At 40.5% G+C, this 23,596-nt stretch overlaps 1 protein-coding gene across 1 annotated transcript in view; it reads right to left on the bottom strand.

Annotated features, from left to right (window-relative positions):
- Window positions 1-19,101, bottom strand: part of LOC135527558 (V-set and transmembrane domain-containing protein 2-like protein) — a 31,432-nt gene extending 12,331 nt beyond the window's left edge. Inside the window, exons 1-3 of the mRNA XM_064956053.1 lie at window positions 18,768-19,101; window positions 2,285-2,451; window positions 719-763 (exon numbers count right to left, since the gene is read on the bottom strand). Of these exons, the coding sequence (XP_064812125.1) occupies window positions 719-763; window positions 2,285-2,451; window positions 18,768-18,885 (330 nt within the window). The 5' untranslated portion in view covers window positions 18,886-19,101. The remainder of the gene's footprint in view (window positions 1-718; window positions 764-2,284; window positions 2,452-18,767) is intronic.
- Between the last annotated feature and the right edge of the window lie 4,495 nt (window positions 19,102-23,596).

Below are 23,596 nucleotides of genomic sequence, written 5' to 3'. Positions count from 1 at the left end.
AGGTAATTCTTTGTCATGCCTCATCTGAGCAGGACCAGATGATGACAGGGGTCTCAGCAGGGTCAGATGGTGACAGGGGTCTCAGCAGGGTCAGGCAGCCAGGCAGCCTGCATTACTGCAGTTTAAGACCATACATAGAACGTACTATATATGCCAGTGAAACTGAATATCATGCACTCAGAAATGTAATTAGTCTGCTGGAGGTGTAAAACACAAAAGGGGACATATTTGCATATGTTGTGGTCTTGTGAAGGGTGGTTGAATTCTGTCAAAGAGTATGTTATTTTATCTCAGCATGTCAACAGATTCTCTCCATTTTTGTTTGCTTGGAAATGTTGATACCGAAGACTGTTGTCAGAAAAAACTGTGTAACCTAGGATTTATAGCGGCTAAGAAATGCTTTGCCATTAATTGGAAGGTAGGTTATCCTCCCAAAATATCACAATGGATGGCAAAAATGTCAAGTTAAGTATCACTAGATTTGATTTATTACAAGATTCAAGGTATACTGTGGAACTCTCATAAGTTCTGGATTCTTGAAAAAAAGCTGACATTCAGCTTCCACAGCCCCCAATAAATGTCAATAATTATTGCATTGTTTTTTTGGTAATGAGGCCTCTATTGGACACTGGATTGCCAACAAGACAAATACAAAAGTGCAAAAGAGAAGCCACACAGGCAGGAAATATAACATATACTGCAGCAAGTAAAGACTCACACTTATTTTGGTAGCATCCTTTGACCTCTCGTCCTGGGGTACAACCTGTAGGAAAGAGATTTCAAAGAATAAGAAACTTCAGAAATACTTGTATTATTTTTTTTTAAATTCCCCACTCCCTCATGTCGATGATGAGTCCACTTACAGGTAATTTTACCAAAGAGCAGAACATAGATAATGGGCCTAATAATGCCTACTTTACAGGTAATTGCATCCAAAACGTACAGCTGTACTCAAAATTCCGTACGGGATGTGGAGATTCATCATTCTATTAAGAGGAATAGAGTTGAGAGGTGAAACCTGGGTCGGGGCATTTTGAGAAGTGTAACTTGGTAAAAAAAAAATACAATTTTAAAAGGAATAGTTTCACCATTTTAAGACGAGAGTTCACTTCATGTAACAGGGTTGAACTTAAAATGAGGGACAGACATAAATCAATCACTAAACAATACATAATCATCTCCAGAAATGACTTTGTTAAAGCAACAAAAGAACTATGGCTTTACAATGGGGATGACATTTTTTTGAAATGTTGGGGTTTAGTGGGGTAAGATCTACCTAGAAGTCTCGGAGGGACATGTCAAAATGCTGAATTTAGCACTTCAGCAAGATTTTATTCACATAAAAACATTTGATTTATTTATGTAGTCTATATTAAACGGCAACATATTAAATATAACAGTCTTTTAAAATTCCATATTGGTGCACCATTTCTACTTAAAATATCAAAGGGACGCAAAGGGCACTCTTTTCATGGAACCACCCACCTCTGTTTCCCCCAAGGCACCAATCTCCACAATCTTAGTATTCCCCAAAATTGTAATATGAATTTGAAAAAACAAAACAATTATGCTATACATTTCAACCTGTGCCTATATTATCATGTAGGCATGATTCATCAAGAAAATGAGGGTTCACTACAGCACAGCCTGTACAGTATTCTAGGTCAGTAGCACCACCTGCCCTACGCTCCAGCAAGGGAAGGAAGCATGGTGTACACAGCTCGTCCTCAGGGACACTTCATGAATAATGAATCAGAGTGAGGTGAGAGGAAGTTTCTTTACATTTCTCCCTTTTCCAATTAAAAAGTGTTGGAAAACACAGCAGGAGGACTGGAAAACATTCTGTGTGTCCTCATGGAAAACCTGCTCTGCTTTACCCAGCTCAGGTGCATTTTCCCATGAGATGGTTCCTCAGCCTCCTCTCCTGTTCATGTGCCTCCAGGGCACCTGGGAACCTGCTGCTATTTCTGCCTACTGCAGTGATTAATGTGTGGTTTATTACCTTGCTGCTCACCTCACTCAGTGTATTCCTATGTGCTTTATTAGTTGGTACTGATTCTGACTTATATAGCTGTGCCTCGATGACAAACTCTAAGGATTGGGATTTAGTCAGGAGTTTGTGCACTGTATTCTAATGCTATGCTTGCTATTTGCATTTCTGTTTGCAATGTGGGAGAATAAGAAGACTTTGTTCCATCTTCTGCCTCAAACCTTTGATCACTGATCACAGAACACCTCACCAACAACATTCTCTCAGCAGTGACAGAGTGAGCAGTCTAGCTACCTGATTGGAGGTCCAGGGCTGTTTCTCTGTCCAGTCTCTGTGGTTCCTGATGTACCACCACTGGATCTCCAGGGAGTAGGAGGGGCCTGCCCCCCGGAAGGAGCACGCCATCTCCACTTCCTGGCCACTCTGTGCTGTGATGTCATGGGGGACCTCTGTGAACACAGCTGTATGGAGAAAAAAGCTAAGTTAACAGGTGGCTTCAGAAACGATGACTCAGTCCTCTCTGAAGACAATATGGGTGGTGTTTGCTCTTACTGCAGTTGATTTACAGTGATGATAATACACTGTGATTGTAAATGGTCTCTTATAGAATATTGAGTTAACCCTAATAATAGTGTGCATAAATCGTAATTTTTTAACATAACACAACACAATCTAGAAATACTTTTTTTTTTAAGCAACTATGAGGAATACAATCATAAATCCTCATTTACCAGTTGAAACATTTCCATTTTGATGAGTATCATTTGTTGGTCTGATGTAATAAGGAGCATCCAGACACTGCACTTGATTGCTTTATGAATTTGCTTTTTCCAATTATTGATAAACATGCACCCGTTAAGAAACTGTTGGAACTCTTAAGGCTCCATGGATTGATGAGGCATAGAAAAACTGTATGGTTGAAAGAGACAGGGCAAAAGGACTGGCTAATAACTCCGGCTGCACATCTAAATGGCTGATTTTCTGCAAATTAAGAAATGATGTGACTAAACTCAACAAAAATAAGAAGAATCTGTATTATGAAGCCAATATCAATTAGATAAAGAATGATGGGAAAAAGCTTTTGAGTACTTTAAATGAGATTATGGGCAGAAAGACAAATTATTTAATCGAATCAGCTGGCTTATTCATCACAAAACCATGTGATGTTGCCAATTATTTTAATGATTACATCATTGGCAAAGTGGGCAAACAACAAACCTCAGCTGAATCTGGTAATAAATGATGTGGCTGTTAAACCGGTTAAGGAGACTAAATTATTTGGCGTGAGCTCAGAGTGTAAACTGTCAAGGTCAAAACATTTAGATCCAATGGTTGTAAAGATGGGGAGAGGTCTGTCCACACTCTAAACAGCAAGTCCTGCAGACTCTAGTTTTCTCTTATCCTGATTATTGTCCCGTTATGTGGTCAAGTGCTGCAAAGGAAGATCTTGTTAAGCTGCAGCTGACCCAGAACAGAGCGGCACGCCTTGCTCTTCATTGTAATCAGAGGACTGATATAAATACAATGTATGCAGTTCTGTCCTTGAGCTGTTCTTGTCTATTAATGTCATGTTTCATGTTTTGTGTGGATCCCAGGAAGAGTAGTTTCTGCTTTAGCAGTAGCTAATGGGGATCCTAAGAAAATAACAAAAATATCAATCATTGTGCTCACCTGGCTTGCTCTTTAGTTAGCCTACTTATACAAAGTTTTATTAATGTACCACTCTGTTTGTTTACTAAAGAAGGCATTACTGCTAAAACAGCTCCCCTGTTTTTGTTTTTCAGTTAAAATATGTACTGAAGGTTTGAGATACAACAGACAGCTTTGACAGATTTTCTAAAGTAGTTCTGATGAGCAACGTCCCAACTGGAGAGTGACGCCTTGCTGAAGAGCAAACTAAAGAGGATTGGGTGTATCTCTCTCCAGCATAAAACCACATTTACATTACATTTACATTTAAGTCATTTAGCAGACGCTCTTATCCAGAGCGCAAAACTAGTGTTTACTAAACCAACACTCATACTAGATGTGCATGTGTTCACAAACACATAGTGTGAATATGCAGTTTAATAAAAATGTATAAAGTTTAGCCTGTCATAATGTAAACTGGCATTGAATGTTTACTCTTGTCCAAACGTGGATATCAGTAACCTACGTCAAAAGAGCTTAGCACATTCTGAGGTTAGAATATCTTAATTTTACCCACTATATTTCACATGGAAGCGGAGCTAGAGTTGGGCTTCATCCCAGACACCTGCCTGGGTGGGAGGAGAGCAAGGAAGCTGCCTGGGCTGAGCTGGATCCTCTCCATGTATAACACAGGCTAAAATCCCTCACATGGGTAAACTAGCCTCAGTAGAATGAAGACATCAGCTCTTCTGATCCCAGCACATCCGTTTATTAACTGGGCCCAAATCCTCTTAAACGCTCCCTTAAACACATTTTTAATTTGCTTCTAATCCCGTTCATGGCGACGGAGGTTCACGTACCCACGGGTGTATTGGTGGTGCTCACACCGATGAAGTCTTCACAATGAAGATTCACAATGAAGTCAGCATGGCAAACCATTGTACCAAAACCAAACATTTTAGATCAGGGGTGTCAAACTCTTTCCATGGAGCGCCTAGTGTCTGCTGGTTTTTGGTTTTCCTTTCAATTAATACCTAGACAACCAGGTGAGGGGAGTTCTTTACTAATTAGTGACTTGAATAAATCAATCAAGAACAAGGGAGGAGCGAAAACCGGCAGTCACTCGGCCTTCCGTGGAATGAATTTGACACATGTTTTAGATAATAAAAAAACGTTTATCTTTCCTGCAATTCCTGACTACTTATTCTTAAAGCAAATGTCATTTATATACATTAGACAACCACTGGGAATTGTCGGATCAGAATCGGTGCTTACCAGAAAACACTCCCCATAAAAACGACATCAACCTTGAGAAAATCAACTGGCTGGAGAATGAGAGAGAGAGAGTGAACAGCACTGTCTGAGCTACAGAGAGAGATGGCCATGGTGCTGAAAGTCTAGTGCTGCTGCCAGCTTATTACTAGCTCCCAGGTGGTAGGCTTATTCAATCTCCACTAGAATACCAGAGAACATAGAGACAATAAACTAATTCCATTTCTTCCTAAAATTTCGATTTATCTTTGTTTTTATTCCACCGCTCTCAGGCCTGAGTTTAATAGCCTCTGTAAATCTCTGGGCCAACTGTGCATACTGAGAAAGCAATGTCTCCCGCTCCAGAGAGCTACAAGCCCCAAGTCATATCTCCTTGTAAATCGATCAAATCCCTTTGAATTTCATTTGCCAGACACAAGACACACTTTGTATTGATTCACCTTTATGGTAGGAAGTGGAGCCTACAGCTTTCTTGTATTCAAAGCAGTGATGTAAACTGTCATTAAATGGATAGGCTCTCTGTATTGTTTTTTGACGTTGATCATGTTTATTTGTTATTTAGTACAGACATAGGATCTTAAAATAACCCTGCAGAAACAGGAAATGTGAATTATTATGTGAATTATAATTAATGCCTGTTTTTGTAGGATTCATACATTTTCCGTAAGGGAAACTACCAGAACCTTTTTAACCCTCAAATACACTACAAGTTTTACATTTCCTGCATTGCAGGAAAGTTCTCCTGCAACAGGTTGATCAAATGAAGATCCTCCATCTATATGAATCATGCCAAATGGGTTTAGAGGGAAAATATGTGGGAATGATTGACAATATTTTATTTAATTAACAACTCTTATTAATGCCTACATGACAACATTGACTTAGAAACAATGCTAATTCAAAGATGGCCTGTGTAATCTCTAGCACCCTGTCTGCACATCTTAATTAGAGCCCTCAAAGGACATTGGAAGTTGGATATGAAATGTTTGGAGGAATCATTATCTTCACAATAACACAATAGTGTAAATAGACTTAGACAATCACTACAATCAATGCTGACAAAACTGCAACAGAAAGACAGACATGACAGATGAACAAAGGCCCACCCACAATGCAGAGAAATGGATAAGAAAGAAGGAATCTTTGAGGCTCTGGAAAGCCTGGGAGAGCTCTTGTCATCATTTTTCCTTTGAAATGTGGAGTTAGTTAATGAAACCCTGATAAAAGCTAGCTGGAAGTGCTTCTTCATGCTATTGTCTTAATCCAGACTCCCTAAAAAAATCATATTATTTTGTAAGATATACTGTTGCTAATGACAGATAAAAATATAGATTCACCACATATCCTCACTGCATGAGACCTTTTCTTGAATCTCATTGATTTCTTTGTGGAATCTTGAAGAAAATGTCCAAAAGGTAGGAGGATTGCAGCCCACACTGTACTGTAAACAGAGAGATGGAGATATATTTGATTGAACAGTATAAAAATGACTGAGTGCGGCTGGGATGGGAAATAAACCATTTCTATCATATATTCTCTTGAGATCATATGAGCGAGGCAAGCAGTCTGGTAACTTGCTTATTGGAATCTACAGCAGCAGCTTTATACTCAGGAGGAGAAATTCTGCTCAAGCCTCCAAATGAAACCTTATTCCAAGTTGCAGTCTGATAGTCACACTGCACAGCACCGACAACATCAAGCCATTACACAACATAAACATCATTTGCATTCTCCTTCTCTGATCCATATTCTGGGCTTGAAGTTGCTGTACCGCAGTGACTCATCTAGAGTTCCACTCTCACCCCCATGAAATTACACTCTAACAGTCTTCGCCTCTCTCGCACACTTTTTAAATATCTCATAACACCGCAGCCACAGGAGTCCAACTCTGAATATAAATGCTTCTGTTCTGTAATGTTGAGTTTGAAAGTTTTGAAATCATTCTGCACTAATTTTGGTGGTTAAACACTGTGGTGGGGAAGGTACCCAAATGTCATACTTGAGTAAGAGTAAAGATACCTTAATAGAAAATTACTCAAGTAAAAGTGAAAGTCACCCAGAAAAATTCTACTTGAGTAAAAGTCTAAAAGTATTTTTCTTTAAATATACTTAAGTATCGAAAGTAAATGTAATTGCAAAAATATACTTAAGTATCAAAAGTAAAAGTATAAATAATTTCACATTCCTTATAATAAGCAAATCAGAAGGCACAATTTTTTTTCTAAATGTTTATTTATGGATAGACAGGGCACACTATAACACGCAGACATAATTTACAAATGAAGCATTCGTGTTTAGTGAGCCCTCCAGGTCAGAAGCAGTAGGGATGACCATGGATGTTATCTTGATAAGTGAGTGAATTGGACCATTTTCCTGTCCTGTGAAGCATTCAAAATGTAACTAGTACTTTTGGGTGTCAAGGAAAATGTATCGAGTAAAAAGTACATTTATTTTCTTTAGGAATGTAGTGAAGTAAATATAGTCAAAAATATAAATAGTAAAGTACAAATACCCCCTAAAAAGTATTTTTACTTAAGTACTTTACACCACTGGTTAGACAACAGTAGACAAAGGTTGGTAGTTCCCCCCCCTTACAATGTAGCTAGCTCTGGAGAACAGCAGTAATCACTGGGAATGACAGCAGGAACACAAGAAAGAGAGAGAGAGCAAGTGAAAAGATTGAGATAGAAAGAGAGAGTTAGAAAGAGAGATAGTGTGAGAGAGAGAGAGGGAGAGAAAGAGTGTGTGAGAGAGAGAAATAAATAACGCAGTACAATCACTCCAGAAACAAAGGGCTAAGCACAATGGAGCCACACTGGCTTCGAATAACCAACTCCTGCATCAAGAATACTGATGCCAAAACTTCAATACTGTCTTTCATTTAATCCACCACCACCATCCACAGCCTTGACTTGGGCATCTCTCCAGCTTGATCTCACTCGAGCTCATTTTGTGCAATCTCTGCTGTTTTGGCTCAAAATCAAAGCTCAAAGAATATCACCTGCCACAGAAATTAATGTAAAAAGTGACTGAAGTTTCAGCTAAGTTTATCAGAGGTTCTTTAGACAGAGCTCATCGGTTCATATTGTAATGGTAAATAACATTGGGCAATGGACTCAGGACAATGGTGAAGCGTATTAGTGATCTCTGTTATGTGTGGTCAATAAATTCCATGTGGTAGCATTCGTACAGCTCTTGTTCCAGCCATCATCCACAGGGCTGAAGATTTCAAAATGTTTCATCACTAAGTGTTAGCTACATGTAAAGCCCCACCCCCCACCCCCCACCCTCCACCTTGCAGCCCAAAACCCCAGCTCTCAAAACCATTATGATCCATGCTGGGGGTCTGCCTCTGTCGCTTAGAGCTCCTGCTGCTGTGAGATGATGTATGAGGATATTGTTCCTTACAGCACAGCATGTCTGGTATCTGTAAGGCAATCTAGTGATATGAATCATGTCATCATCAGCCTCCTCTTAAGATGTCAGTGTTATGCAGTACAGGGGGGAGCTCTAATGAACTACACATCTCTACTGATCTGGAGGCAGATACTCCAGGATTGTACATGGCACTTTTGAAAATAGAATGTAGATGCGGGAAGAGAGGGTGAACAGGGGGAAGGGAAGGTGAGTGGGATGCCAGAGCGTTCACAAAGGGAGAGAGCGATGGAGAGAGAAACACACCAGGGGTGAAGATGGTGTCAGTAGAGAGAGAGAGAGAGAGAGAGAGAGAGAGAGAGAGAGAGAGAGAGAGGAGAACGAGAGAAGAAAAGAAAAGGGAGAGACATTTGAAGAAGAGGAACTAAGAGGAACTCGAGATAGTAGAGAATAGTGACATTTAAAAAGAGGACATCTTGAGGGCCCTGGGAATGGAAATACATTTACAAAGAACACAGAATGCACTCTACACACAAAGGGGTGTATTTCTTTTATAGCCTAGTCTTGATTCTTTTAACAAGAAATATCTATTCAAATGTCAGTATCTATAAACACATATGTAGTCACTGCAGCTTTAAACGCCTGGACGAAAACAAGCATGAAAACAAGTTATGAGAGTGATGTGCAATGATGCGCTCTCCCTCCCTAGATGATAGCTGGCCTAGCAGATTCATTAACCTCTGCAGTTGCCCCCACAGACCCAGGCAGAGAGAGGCTCGTCGCTGAGCACAGCCTCTCCCTTTGATTCCTCACTTATCACTGGAAGACCAGCCAGCTCCATCCACTCCACTGAAATAATTGCCTCTTCTTACGATGCTCGCTTAATATACTGTAAAAAGCAGCAGTCATGTTTCAAAGACACCTGTAAGCTTCTTGAAGACACAGTAAACAGACAGTGACTAACTATCCAAAGGTCATCTGGCTGTTGGTTTGTTTATGCTGTGATGTAATGCATACAGCCCATTTTGAAATTATTTGTTTAGTGAATGTCTTTTGCTTTCGTTCTTATGAAGTGAAATTCTCTGTAGATATTTTTGTTTGTAATGAATAGTCTACAAGGTTAGGCCTAGTCATTTTCCTGGAAAAAGGTATTGTAAACAGTGGAAGAACAGTGGAAGCTGGGGTAATTGAAATTAAAATATGATTAACCCTCGTTTGAGTCGTACAATTTTTCCATGAGCAATTTTGACACAAGACAGAGATCGGATTTATGCGGCTGATTACAAAAAAGTCAATAAAGTCACAATCTGAAAAACAGCTGTCAAACATTATCATACATGAACCTTGTGAAGACTCTCTGTTCTCAGGACAAAGCTGAAGTCATTGGAGATTTCGGCCTAAAGTATATAACGCCACAATGAAATATGTGTAATGTATTTGACAGAGCTTAATAAAGCAGGATTTGGGGTCACAACCAGTAGTTACCATAACAAGCATTAACATGATCTAGTGGAAATGCCACGCCTTTATAATCTAGTCATCTGTATGCTACTTCCAACACATCTAACAGTCAAAATAGCCTCATTCAGAATGATCACATAATAATTCCATGAGGCTGTTCATTTCAGCGATTTACAGAAGGGTGTTTATTGGTTGTTGTTGTGCATACAAAGCATTTTTCTTGTTACAGCATTTGGGAGAAATTGGTAAGAACATCATCATTATCTAAATGTCTTAAAAACCAACACTGCAAAAACTCTCCAGTGGGAGAACGTGTTAAATACTCTGTCACTGTTTCATAGAATTTCTGGCTGAGCTAAAAGGACAGAAAAATATTCAACTAGGTTAATTAAACACTGTACCAAATGAGTGATATTACTGTTGTATAAAAAAGAAAGGCCACATGCCAGACAAACACTGAGCCCCATGCTGAGCTGCCTGCTTAACAATATGCAAGCAGTATCCTGTGATTCCATTGACGTACGCAACTAGTGTCTCCTCCATGACACTGTTTCCACTGTGTTTCATCTGTCACGAAGGAGAGCGATTAAATAGCCTCCCCACAACAATCAATGAATTCAGAGGCAAATACCTCACCTCAGAGATGGGACCATCAATAATCACAACCAGTACTTCCTCGGAAAGGCATACAGTAGCTATCCAGAACCTCTATCTGGATTCAAAATGCACTCATCACAATAAATCCACACACAACAGCCGACACAGCCAGTTAAAGGTGTGTAATCCACTGAAACCCTTTGAACCTTCATGTAAAAAAAAGAAAGGAACATAGAATACAAAAAAAGAGCCTATTTTTGCTCGTCCTCTTTAAATCTCCCCAGCCAGCTAGCTAGCCAGCAGCCATCCAAGCCAGCTCTCTGGGGCCAGATACAAATGGTGTGATGCAGCGCTACGAGAGATATCAGCGTTTGGTATCTAATCTTCTCGCCCTACTAATGCACCCAGGAGTCTCTCTCTCCAACAGCTGAGACTGAGAGGAGAGCTGATAGCTCAGAGAGCCAGCCAGGGCCAGGATAGGAGAGCAGGAGAGGAGAGGAGCTGGAAGTCTGCCCGACAGTGCTACTGAAATTCACCTCCACTTAAATCAGCTTCTCCTCCTCAGGCGTTCCTAAGGAGATGCTCATGGGGCAGCCTGACACCAAAAATAAGAAATAAACAGGGCCTTTTTGGAGAACATGTAGTTAGGGATTTAACAAAACAGCCTCGCTGTCTTTTTTCATCTCCCTTCACTTGTGGTGACTTTGATGAATGATGTAACTCACTGCTTATGTTTAGCGCTCATCTGAAATAAAGGGAATCAGACAGAAGCAAGCTGGCCGGCCCACCGTGGACTGCAAGTCGGAAGTCCTATATAGACAGGAAAGACTTGGAAAATTCTGTGTTATCTAATACAAAAACAAAAGGCGATTTGCGGTTTCCAAAAGGTAAACACAAGATCGGGAGCGATTTTGTCAAATTGTTACATGTTTGCAACCTGATAATTAACATGATTTATCAATATAAATTAAAGGTACACTGAAAACCTGGATTCTCACTTTATCCATTGCACAGTTGTTCTTATTGCTCAATCCTAGCTTACCATGAACTCAATGTTTGATGAGCTAGCCTATTTAATGACTGCTACACAGGAGGCTGGTGAGTGGAGGACGGCTCAAAATAATCACTGGAATAGAGTGAAATCAAAATATTAAGTGGTATTAAATACCATTCTATTCATTCCGTTCCAGCCATTATGAGCCCGTCCTCCCCAATTAAGGTGCCACCAGCCACCTATGACTGAATGCCAGTCAGTATCCTTCACATGAGAACAGAAAACCAGATAAATATAATATGCCTGTCCCACTTTCTCATACCACCCATTTAATCCATTTAAAATAAAACACTTCTGAGAACTCTGAGACGGTCTCTTTTTCATTGAAAAGTACAGAACACCGGCTTTCAACAGTCTCTCTCTATGCCACATCAGTGGAGCCTTTGACAGCATGACTGTAGAGAGAGAGAGCAGCAATGACTTTGACGTGCCATATTAAAACGAAAAACAACGGCCTATCAAAAGTGTCACATTTGATAGGCCGCAACACATCAACCGTCTGCAGAAAAGTCCCCAGACATCTAGATATGGTAACAACACCCCCCCCCCCCCCAAAAAAAAACATAAGCTAATTTCTTTGGCCGCTAATCAAAAGTGACTCTGTGAATACGATGTCCTAATAATAATTTATCTGCAGTAGAATGTATCATCTCTTTTAGCTAAATGCCCTTCTAAATGTTATTCTCCATGCCGTCAACTGAAGCGATGACTTCAATCACATCTAACTGGGGACAAAAACTTGCTATTAACTATCCGTCATTGTAACCAACACTACTAATGCATCAGTGTAGTCAGATGGCTGAATGTCATGGTATTGCATAATTGTGTATATGATAGCCAGATGACGATCTAATTAGCAACATCTCTATTTGCTATATTTGTGAACATATCATTGTAATAGGCCCGCCGTCCTTGGCCAAAGCACCAATCTAACAGCAAAGTAACTGGATAGAGACAGAACCATTGCTGAAGGGAGCATTAGCTCTGAGCAGGAGGTGTGTGCAGTCAAGCAATACAAAACCACAGAAAAATGTAATTTACCATTCTACATTACTGATAGGTGCAAGCTATCCAGCCCACTAGCCTTTTGAAATACCAAGTAGCCTTTAAAATATTACTGTCAGCAATTAGAGGGACAGGTAAAAGACAGAAACATTGGATATGAAAGCAAGACAGGAGCCAATGGTTCGGTTTTAAACAACCCTGTGAATAACATGCAACATGCGTACAGATATCAATTCCCTGTTGTCAAATTGCCTTTCGTACTAAATTTCTCTCAGTTATTCCAACCTTTCTACACTTGCTTAGTGTGTAAAACACAGCCTTGTAGATCATTAAAACCAAGAAAATACAGTGGAACACACTATAAATACAAAGAGAAACAGAAAAAGTGAGTCTCCTGTGTATTACCATCACCCCCTCTGGCTGAGCCAGCCCATTCCCAGAATGAGATGATTGAACAGTGCTGCTGGGTCTCCATTCACCCACTGTGTGTGAACCAGCCGCTCCACAGCAGCATAATTAGGGCTGGTCACTGGCGAGAAAGAGAAACGGTATAATGGATGTCCCTGTCTCAACATGGCCCCGGGCCAGCCTTCTAATTGAGCCAGGCCTCTGATATGGTGGACGGGATCATGATGGCTAGTTAACGTTGTATTTCCACACTGATAACATTGTTTTTCAACACACTGTGTAGGCTACCAGATTGAATAATACTGCAAACTAGCCCACATGCATTCAGTAGCAACATACTGTAAGCCTATTGAAAAGCAGTAACATACATATGTTTTTACTGGTGTGACCAAAATCCATCTCATGTTTACAAAATAATCAAATTAATCTGCCTGATTACAACAACAAAAAAGTATAATCCTAACTGGTTAACAAAGTTGTTTTCTCCAAGCCCTTGAATGTTGTGTAATGCTGATAATGGGAGTAATAATTTGTTGGTGCCCATCAGTGATGTGACACTGATGTCAATCCATATTAGTTATCAAGGTTGCACAAAGTAATTCCCGTGGCGAAGTTTCTAATTCAGTACATATGTCTGTTATTAACTGATCACTTCACACCTAATACTGAGAAAAAGTATAATAACTCTTTGTTTTCAAGGACAAGCCACATGTAAAGAAAAGACATAAATTAAAAAGATTTTTTAACGTGGCCTGTCCTTAAAAACAAAGAGGTATTATACTTCAAACATTTACTCAAGCTGCTGTCTTCATTGGTTCCTTTCGGGACACCCATGGGGGCATGCAAGCTATTTGGAGAAGCAAATCTCAGTTCGACTCCACTAAAGCAAATCAACATGGCTCCACTATTCACGCTGACTGCCAACATATGAGCCCTGCCAAGTCCTCTCCAGGAGGTCTGCGATAGCCACCACAGCAGTCATGTGTCTAATGTGAGATAAGCTTGCCCACTCTTCCAACCAGAGCCCAGAAGGATCCCTCCATCCAGTCGTCTTATGATCAAGGCTGGAGGAAATATAGAGGAAATATGGTTTGTTCTCTGTGGGGAGAGCCAGGGAGAATTGGTGACTTCCAGAGACACTGGCATGAAAGGGACAGAGACTGTGACTCTGTATTGCCAGTCAAAAGGCACATATTTTCTTCTCCAAAGTGCTCTGGGGATATGTTTGTCCAGAGACATAAGGACATGAAAGGGAAATGACAAGGAAAAAAACTGGTTCACTTTGAGGCGATTATACTCCACAAGAGCCATCAGAACTGAATACACAGAGAGAAAACACATTGCATGACTGCTGGCTGACCCTACAGTTTGTAATGGGCTGCGTTTGAAGAGAAGGGAAAAGGAAATGGAGAGAAAGAGAGAGTGAGAAATGGTAAGGAGGTTGTATCAGGAGGCCTGCAATAAGTGCCCTGTCCATTCCATGCAGGTCTGAAGCCTAGTGGTTAAGAGCGTGGGCCAGTAAACGAAGTGGTTCGAATTCCTGAGCCTACTAAGTGAAACATCTGTTGATGTGCTCTTGAGCAAGGCACTTAACCCTAAACGCTCCTGTAAGTTGCTCTGTATAAAAGTGTCTGCTCAATGACAAAACATCGAATGTAAATGGTACTTTATGCTACTGGAACCTTTTGGTCAACAGGGCTTCCCTGCATTACCCACTGCTAGGAGAAATGTTGGTATATAGAACAAAAAAATAGTTAAATGGTTCGCTTCATATATGGCCCTCAAAAAGCTTCTATACAACTGCAAAGCATATTTTTTTGTAATGCAGTTACAGGCTCATCTAAACATCTAACATATATTATACCCACTCATAAAATAGGGAGTGGAGAGGAAATGTGCCATTCAGAGCAGCTTATCATGCGTACCCTTCCCACCAGAGGGACATCTGTCCCAAGTTGATTCCTCCTGGCTGAGCATGGTAGGGAGAGGAGCCCACCACTGAGAGCAGACCAGAGACTAGCCTGTCAGCCTCTCCTGCTCAGCGTGAGCCTGGCTTAATGAATAGTCAACAAAAACTGCTAAGGCTGAAGCAGGAGTGACTGTAGGCCTAGAGCAGAGAGCAGAGAGAGGACATGGACGTTATGTGGCTGTTTGTTATATAGCGGCCCATATTATTGTTGAAAAGGAAATTTGAAAAATTTGCCTTGACATGTCATATTTTATTCAATAACCTATCGGTTTAAATAATATTACCGGTATATTCATAATTTGTACACTGTTGGCTCTCAGTGTCTCAGTCTCTATGTGGGAGTTGCAGGATCTGGTTGTTTCTCTCCTCTTTAGCACTTAATTGATTTATTCATGTCATTTGATTGGCTAGATACAGGGCATTCTGAAAATGTTCAGACCCCTTGACTTTTTCCAAACTTTGTTACGTTACAGCCTTGTTCTAAAATGGAATAAATTGTTTTTTCCCTCATCAATCTTTGCACCCCAGTATCTCTACCTGCACATTCATCTTCTGCCGATCTACCATTCCACTGTTTAATTGCTATATTGTAATTACTTCGCCACCATGGCCTATTTATTTCCTTAACTTACCTTATTTACACTCACTGTATATAGACTTTTTCTTTTCTTTTCTTCTACTGTATTATTGACTGTATGTTTTGTTTATTCCATGTGTAGCTCTGTGTTGTTGTATGTGTCGAATTGCTACGCTTTATCTTGGCCAGGTCGCAGTTGCAAATGAGAACTTGTTCTCAACTAGCCTACCTGGATAAATAAAGGTGAAAAACACAACACCCCATAATGACAAAGCAAAAACAGGTTTTTAAAAAATGTTTGCAAATGTATAAAATAAAATAAAAAGTATATATCACATTTACATAAGTATTCAGACCCTTTACTCAGTACTTTGTTGAAGCAGCTTTGGCAGCGATTACAGCCTAGTGTCTTCTTGGGGATGACGCTATAAGCTTTGCACACATGTATTTGGGTAGTTTCTCCCATTCTTCTCTGCAGATCATCTCAAGCTCTGTCAGGTTGGATGGTGAGCATCGCTGCACAGCTATTTTAAGGTCTCTTCAGAGATGCTCAATCCGGTTCAAGTCTGGCTCTGGCTCAAGGACATTCAGAATTGTCCCGAAGCCACTCCTGCGTTGTCTTGGCTGTGTGCTTACGGTTGTTGTTCTGTTGGAAGGTGAACCTTCGCCTCAGTCTGAGGTCCTGAGCACTCTGGAGCAAGTTTTCATCAAGATTTCTCTGTACTTTCCCTTGATCCTGACTAGTCTCCCAGTCCCTGAAAAACATCCCCACAGTATGATCCTGCCACCACCATGCTTCACTGTAGGTTTCCTTGGCATTCATACCAAAGAGTTCAATCTTGATTTCATCAGCAAACTCCAAGCGGGCTGTCATGTGCCTTTTACTGAGGAGTGGCTTCTGTCTGGCCACTCTACCATAAAGGCCTGATTTGTTGAGTGCTGCAGAGATTGTTGTCCTTCTGGAAGCTTCTCCCATCTCCACAGAGGAAATCTGGAGTTCCCATCGGTTTCTTGGTCTCCTCCCTGACCATGGCTCTTCTCCCCCGATTGCTCAGTTTGGCCGGGCAGTGGTTCCAATATTCCATTTAAGAATAATGGAGGCCATTGTGTTCTTGGGGACCTTCAACGCTGCAGAAATGTTATGGTACCCTTCCCCAGGTCTGTGCCTTGACACAATCCTGTCTCAGAGCTCTACGGACTATTACTTCATCCTCATGGCTTGGTTTTTGCCCTGACATGCACTGTCAACTTTGGGACCCGATATAGACGTGTGTGTGTAGGTGTGTGCCTTTCCAAATCGTGTCCAATCAATTTAATTTACCACAGGTGGACTCCAGTCAAGTTGTAGAAACATCTCAAGGATGATCAATGGAAACAGGATGTACCTGACCTCAATTTTGAGTCTCATAGCAAAGGGTCTGAATACTTATGTAAATAAGGTATCTGTTTTGTATTTGCAAAAATGTCTAAAAAAAATTTTTTGCGCTTTGTCATTATCATTTTTCGTTTTGTCACTATTGTGTGTAGATCGATGAGGAATTTTTTTATTTAATCCATTTTAGAATAAGGTTGTAACGTAACAAAATGTGGAAAATGTCAAGGGCTCTGAATACTTTCAGAATGTGCTGTAAAAATCCCTCTGCATAACAGTTGGTGATGCAGACTGCAGCATTCAGAAAATCTGTAGTGAACTACAAATAATGTATAATGTCAACCGACACAATGACTGCAGGGACATTATATTATAATATTTAGCCCACCTTGTAGCCTTTCAGGGCCAGTTTACCCGCTCTATGCTATCCCTGTTACCACTAATTTAGGTCAGAAGCAGTGGGAGATACATGCATCTGTAGAGGTGATGGCAAGCGGTGGATGGACACAGTTGGCTGTCTGTAATAGCGCGACCTGCATGTCATCCTGGTCTATCTGGTTCCAGCCCACTGGCAAGAGGTTAACCCACACACCCTGGAGGAGCAGGTAATTAGGGTTAACACCCTGATACAAATGTAAGCTTTTTTTTCTGCACATTAATTTTGGACACCAAGGTGCTTCCCATTTTCAAACTGGGTAACTTGGATAAAGTTTTATCAGCGCAACATATTCCCCGTCTTAAGCTTTTCCATGGTGGACTAACGAGCCCTGGTGAGGCAATGTTCCTCCTCTGCAGTCTTCCTCCTCTGCTTTTCCTTAAATGAAAAGTTAATGAGTCATCAGAGAGATCTCACTTCTGTCCCTGATCACACCACTCAACATCACACTATACTTCACACAACCCAACCATAGAAATGATACCATGCATGTTATCATACTAGTGTCTGCTAGTAATACCAGTGTGCATAATAGTGACATTAGAAATAGTTCTGTCAGAAGTAAGAATCTGATGTTACACTTTGTTCCGGGGTATCATCAGTATCTTGCTCAAGGGCATGGAGGCACTTAGACGCAATCTTCTCTTCTCGACAGTCCATTTTTCTACACATGCCAAACTTCTGCCCACACATCTGCTGAGCTGACAACCAAGCAGCTGGAATCTCAAACAGATGATGATGAACCCAGACAATACATGTTTATCTGAGTGATGCAACTAACTGTAAAATAGACTGCAGGAAGCCAGAGAGAATGTTGGTGCATCATAAGAGAGAGATGTTTGAATCCTCCAGTTAGTAACAGAATTTTGACCATTGTAGCCTATTATTGGACTACCCACTGCTTAAATTGCACTTGTTATCCACTACATTCTGAAAAAGATGAGTATTGTGTCAGAATATAGGCTTGATGTATTCAATTACCACCTGCAGTGGTTCTTTCAACGGTTAATTTTCAGAAGCTGATCATTACATTGTTGTAACTAAACAATTACGAGGCCAAAATCAAAGCAACCCAGCAGACATAGTTTAGTTGAAAGAAATAGATAGCTTCCACACACATATATTTGGATAAATACAGTTGATTGAGATGAACATTACATTTTCAATAACAATATGTCATTCAGCAATGTGGAGAGTTGCACCCTCACGAGGTATTTTCATCATAATATTTCTGCCCCCACTATTGTCCTGCTATGACGTAAATAGGATTGTCAGTGTGCTAAGTATTAACTTTTATTTCACCGAAAAAACGGTATCTACAGATTTGTACATAAACAAATGAAAAAAGTTAAATAACAGGGAATATAGAACATGAATTAGCTGCCGGCGCTTGACTACCGGTAATATTAATGTGCAAAATAAATACCTCATCCTTCTACCTCAGGTGTTCCCTTTATAAAGAAAAACACCTTTGCATCAGTTGCCTCCGCCCTGATCGTAGGCTACTCTCCCCCTATAACCGCAGTATCTTCCTGGTGTTTACTGTCAATTGTTCCTTTCCGCACGTTGCACACTAATATCATTAGAATTTAACCGAATAAAACATTAGGACAGAAACGTACCGTTCCCGGAGATGTGGTTCTCTACCTCTGCACGTCCACCTTGCCTTGTGGAGGCACTAAGTTGGATGTAGAGTCCCATGTAATGTAAAGTCCCTACTATTACCCCAAAGGCTCCCATCTCTTTTATTTGAGATTCCGTATTCTTTGCCACTCTCTCACATTAGGTGTACTAAATTTACAAGATAAAATCCAGGCAAAGTGTTGTATAGATAGACCCGGATTTTAAACAAAAGCGCAGATCACAGATATGAAGCGGTTTGATGGTGCAGCCACCCTCTAGTGCAAATCGCTGATTGATACCTCGCTTCAGCTCGTTCGGCTCTGGATGCGGCGGAGGGAGATTTCTCCTCACACACAGAAAGGGGAGTGAGTGCCTTGCAATGGGGAATATCAATTAGGCGGAATGATCTGAGCAGGTTATTTGTTCATTAAACTTTTACAAGACGGTCATTCTTAAAGCTGTAGGACCATCCATCTTTGACAAACTGTATCTATCTGTCTGCATATATAGCATACAAAAACAAAAACAAACTAAGACAACTGATGCAACATATAAATTAACATGTTCAATGAACCCTGGTAGGACATCAACAGGTGGAGAATTTATGAATGTCTTTGCCTACATCAGTCACATGTTGCTAATCAGGATTCCAATAACTGGAGTTTGCTTTATTGGCTAAGTGTCCAAAGCACAGTTAATGCACAGTTAATGTATTCAGCTCCACGTGACAGTTAAGATAGAATTTGAGAAAGAGGTATATTGAGGACAATTCATAGCTTTGGGGGAAAATATTTTCCTGATCGTAAAGCCTAACATAGGATATTGTCTCCGGTCTGGTCGTAAAATCACTAGCCACTTTAACTATGCCACTTTGTTTACATACTCATCTCATATGTATATACTGTACTCGATACCATCTACTGTATCTTGCCTATGCTGCTCTGTACCATCACTCATTCATATATCCTTATGTACATATTCTTTATCCCCTTACACTGTATAAGACAGTAGTTTAGGAATTGTTAGTTAGATTACTTGTTGGTTATTACTGCATTGTCGGAACTAGAAGCACAAGCATTTCGCTACACTCGCATTAACATCTGCTAACCATGTGTATGTGACAAATAAATTTGATTTGATTGGAAGTATTAATACCCCTTGACTTATTCCACATTTTGTTGTGTTACAGCCCAAATTCAAAATGGATTAAACATAATGTTTTCCCTCAGCCATCTACACACAATAACCATAATTACAAAGTGGAAACATGCTTTTTGGATTATTTTGCAAATTGATTGACAATTAAATACAGAAATATCTCATGTACATAAAGTATTCACACCCCTGAGTCAATACTTTGTAGAAGCACCTTTGGCAGCGATGACAGACGTTTTCCACACCTGGATTGTTCAAAATTTGCCCATTATTCTTTTCAGAATTCTTCAAGCTCTGTCAAATTGGTTGTTGGTCATTGCTAGACAACCATTTTCAGGTCTTGCCATAGATTTTCAAGTAAAAAAAGAGGAGGAGAGAGGTACTCAGTAATGTGTTGTATTGGATTTGCCCCAAACATTAGACTTTGTATTCAGGAGAAAAAGCTTATTGCATTGCCACATATTTTGCAGTATTAATATAGTGCCTGGTTGGAAATGGGATGCATGTTTTGGAATATTTTAATTCTGTTCAGGTTTCCTTCTTTTTGCTCAGTGAATTAGGTTAGTGTTGTTTAAGTTCTCCTATCACAGTCATTAAACTAACTGTTTTATGTCACCATTGGCTTCATGGTGAAATTCCTAAATGGTTTCCTTCCTCTCCGGCAACTGAGTTAGGAAGGACACCTGCATCTTTGTAGTGACTAGATGTATTGATACACCATCCAAAGTGTGATTAATAACTAATAGGTGATCTTCTTTGCGAGGCAATGGAAAACCTCCCTGGTCTTTGTGGTTGAATCTGTGTTTGAAATTCACTGCTCGACTGAGGTAACTTACAGATAATTGTATGTGTGGGGTACAGAGATGAGGTAGTCATTCAAAAATAACATTAACCACTATTACTTCACATAGGTCCATGCAACTTATTCTATGACTTGTTAAGCACATTTTTACTCTGAACTTATTTAGGCTTGCCTAAACAAATTATTGAATATTTGACTCAAGACATGTCAGCTTCTGACTTTTTTTATTAATTTGTAAAATTGTCAAAAAACATCATTCCATTTTGACATTATGGGGTATTGTGTGTAGGCCAGTGACCCAAAAATATATTCAGGCTGTAACACAACAAAATGTGGAAAAAGTCAAGGGGTGTGAATACTTTCTGAAGGCACTGTAAGCACCATCCATCGGGAATAGAATTTGGATTTGAGGACTTTTGTCATAAATCACCACAATTATCTTCTTCACAGAATTAATAACCACATAATTAATAATTCACTCGGTTGCAGCCACACATGTACTCTCATATTTACTAACTTAAATGTCTTGTGTTTAGAGATGGATAAATGTGATGATAAGTTACATCTATTTTGTTTTATGGGCTGTTCAAGGAAAACAGGCTAGAGTAAACATTTTCAGAATTGAAGAGCACAATTAGAAAGATCATGTGGTTAATAATGTTCATTCACAGTGACCTCTGCATGAGATATATCATTACAACCTTCATGGTAAAGGAGCTAAGGGCCTGATATTAAATCTTCCACCAGAAACCAATTATTCAATAACATTGAAATTGCAGTTTGTCTTCCCACTTACACCATGTACACTGCAAGGAACCAGGGAGAAAAATCACAGCACACGGTGTTCAATTCAATCACTTGGAAAATACAATTATTCTACTTCCTCTCAGCTGTGAAATTGCTGTACAACCACTGTTAACATGGTGGTGTCATAATCACTGATAAGAGATGCGTGGGGTACCTTCCTGCCAATACAATATGCAAATAACAATTCTCTCCTTATAAGCGATATTAGAGGCCAGCTTGCAGAGCAGCTGTTACGCTGTTGGAGAATGGCCTCCTTTGCCTCATCCCTGCCGCGACGACGCCAGTGCAACGTGAGACATGAGTGATTGGCATGGCAAGATTGCTCCCACATGTTCTCAATAAGCATTGCTATGGTGATGATGTCATTGAGCCTCTGCTCGAGCCTGGGCCGGTGGCTCGCACTCATTTGCATGTTCAGTTTGATGCTGTGGCAGAGCATCAATAAAAATGCACTCCCTCATGACACGATTGAAGTCATATGGTCTCATTTAATGCATCACACATACAAACACACAAACACAATAAAATGCAGGATTCATTGAAACTACTTTACGATCCTAGTTACCAGGGAGATCACCATCCCACGGGGACACACAGCCCAAACGCTCACCTCCCCACAATTTCCAACCAACGCGTCTCGGGTACTCCAGTCCTCTAATCATTTGAATGTGTTGACAGTTGGAGAAATTGCTTGAGCTGCGCTGAGAATTCGAAAAGTATGAAAGCCAACGGTCCAATATTCTAGAACACTGCTGTGCGTACCCGTAAGTTTAGGACTCTATGATAAACCGTTTAGACGGAACGTCTGCGAGCAATATGAAGCATTCCATTTCTAAAACAACTGAATATTGAATTATGTCAACATCTGCGGTGAGCAAAGTGGCAACAGGGCCATGAGGCATAAACATAAACAAGAGTAAACAAAGGCATGGCACAGAAAGCTGCACTATTTAAAGTTCCAAGGCATCTGATTTGATCTCAACATCAAAATAAACAGAAATCATTCAAATGGTCAAAAATAAGTAAAAATAGCTTCTTAGCTAAATGCAATTTCTCAAACAAGAATTTTGATAGGACTGGGAGTGGTCTGAGAGGGGTCTAATGGGAGGGACGTGTAACCTGTAAAGAACTGTTATCCCTTACAAAAATGTTGTTGTTTTTCAACAAACTTTCTGCCAGTTTGTGGCAAATTTGATGCAAACTAAATAGTATACCACAATGTTCACAGAAGTTTGCAAATGCTCGCCACTAGTGGTGAACCTGAGGCAATCCTTTGGCAACAATAATATTTATTGCCACAGTTGGCAAACAGTTCACCAGAGGTTAGTGGCCAACAGTTCACAATGCAGATATCCCAGTTAGCCAATGTGCAGGGACACTGATTGGTCGGGCCAATTGAGGTAGTATGTACATGAATGTATAGTTAAAGTGACTATGCATATACGATAAACAGAGAGTAGCAGCAGTGTGAAAGAGGGGTGAGGGGCACACAATGCAATAGTCCGGGTAGCCATTTGATTACCTGTTCAGGAGTCTTATGGCTTGGGGGTAAAAACTGTTGAGAAGCCTTTTTGTCCTAGACATGGCACTCCGGTACCACTAGCCATGCTGTAGTAGAGAGAGCAGTCTATGAATGCGGTGGCCGGGGTCTTTAACCATTTTTAGGGCCTTCCTCTGACACCGCCTGGTGAAGAAGTCCTGGATGGCAGGCAGCTTAGTGATGTACTGGGCCGTACGCACTACCTTCTGTAGTGCCTTGCGGTCAGAGGCTGAGCAAATGCTGTACCAGGGAGTGATGCAACCAGTCAGGATGCTCTCGATGGTGCAGCTTTAGAACCTTTTGAGGATCTCGGGACCCATGCCAAATCGTTTTAGTTTCCTGAGGGGGAATAGGCTTTGTCGTGCCCTCTTCACGACTGTCTTGGTGTGTTTGGACCATTCTAGTTTGTTGGTGAGGTGGATACCAAGGAACTTGAAGCTCCTCAACCTGCTCCACAACAACCCCGTCGATGAGAATGGGGGCGTGCTCGGTCCTCCTTTTCCTGTAGTCCACAATCATCTCCT

Source organism: Oncorhynchus masou, chromosome 33 (assembly GCF_036934945.1).
Source record: "Oncorhynchus masou masou isolate Uvic2021 chromosome 33, UVic_Omas_1.1, whole genome shotgun sequence".
Lineage (NCBI taxonomy): Eukaryota > Metazoa > Chordata > Actinopteri > Salmoniformes > Salmonidae > Oncorhynchus > Oncorhynchus masou.
The sequence above is the reverse complement of the archived record's forward strand: the minus strand, read 5'-3'. Positions and strand labels throughout refer to the sequence as shown.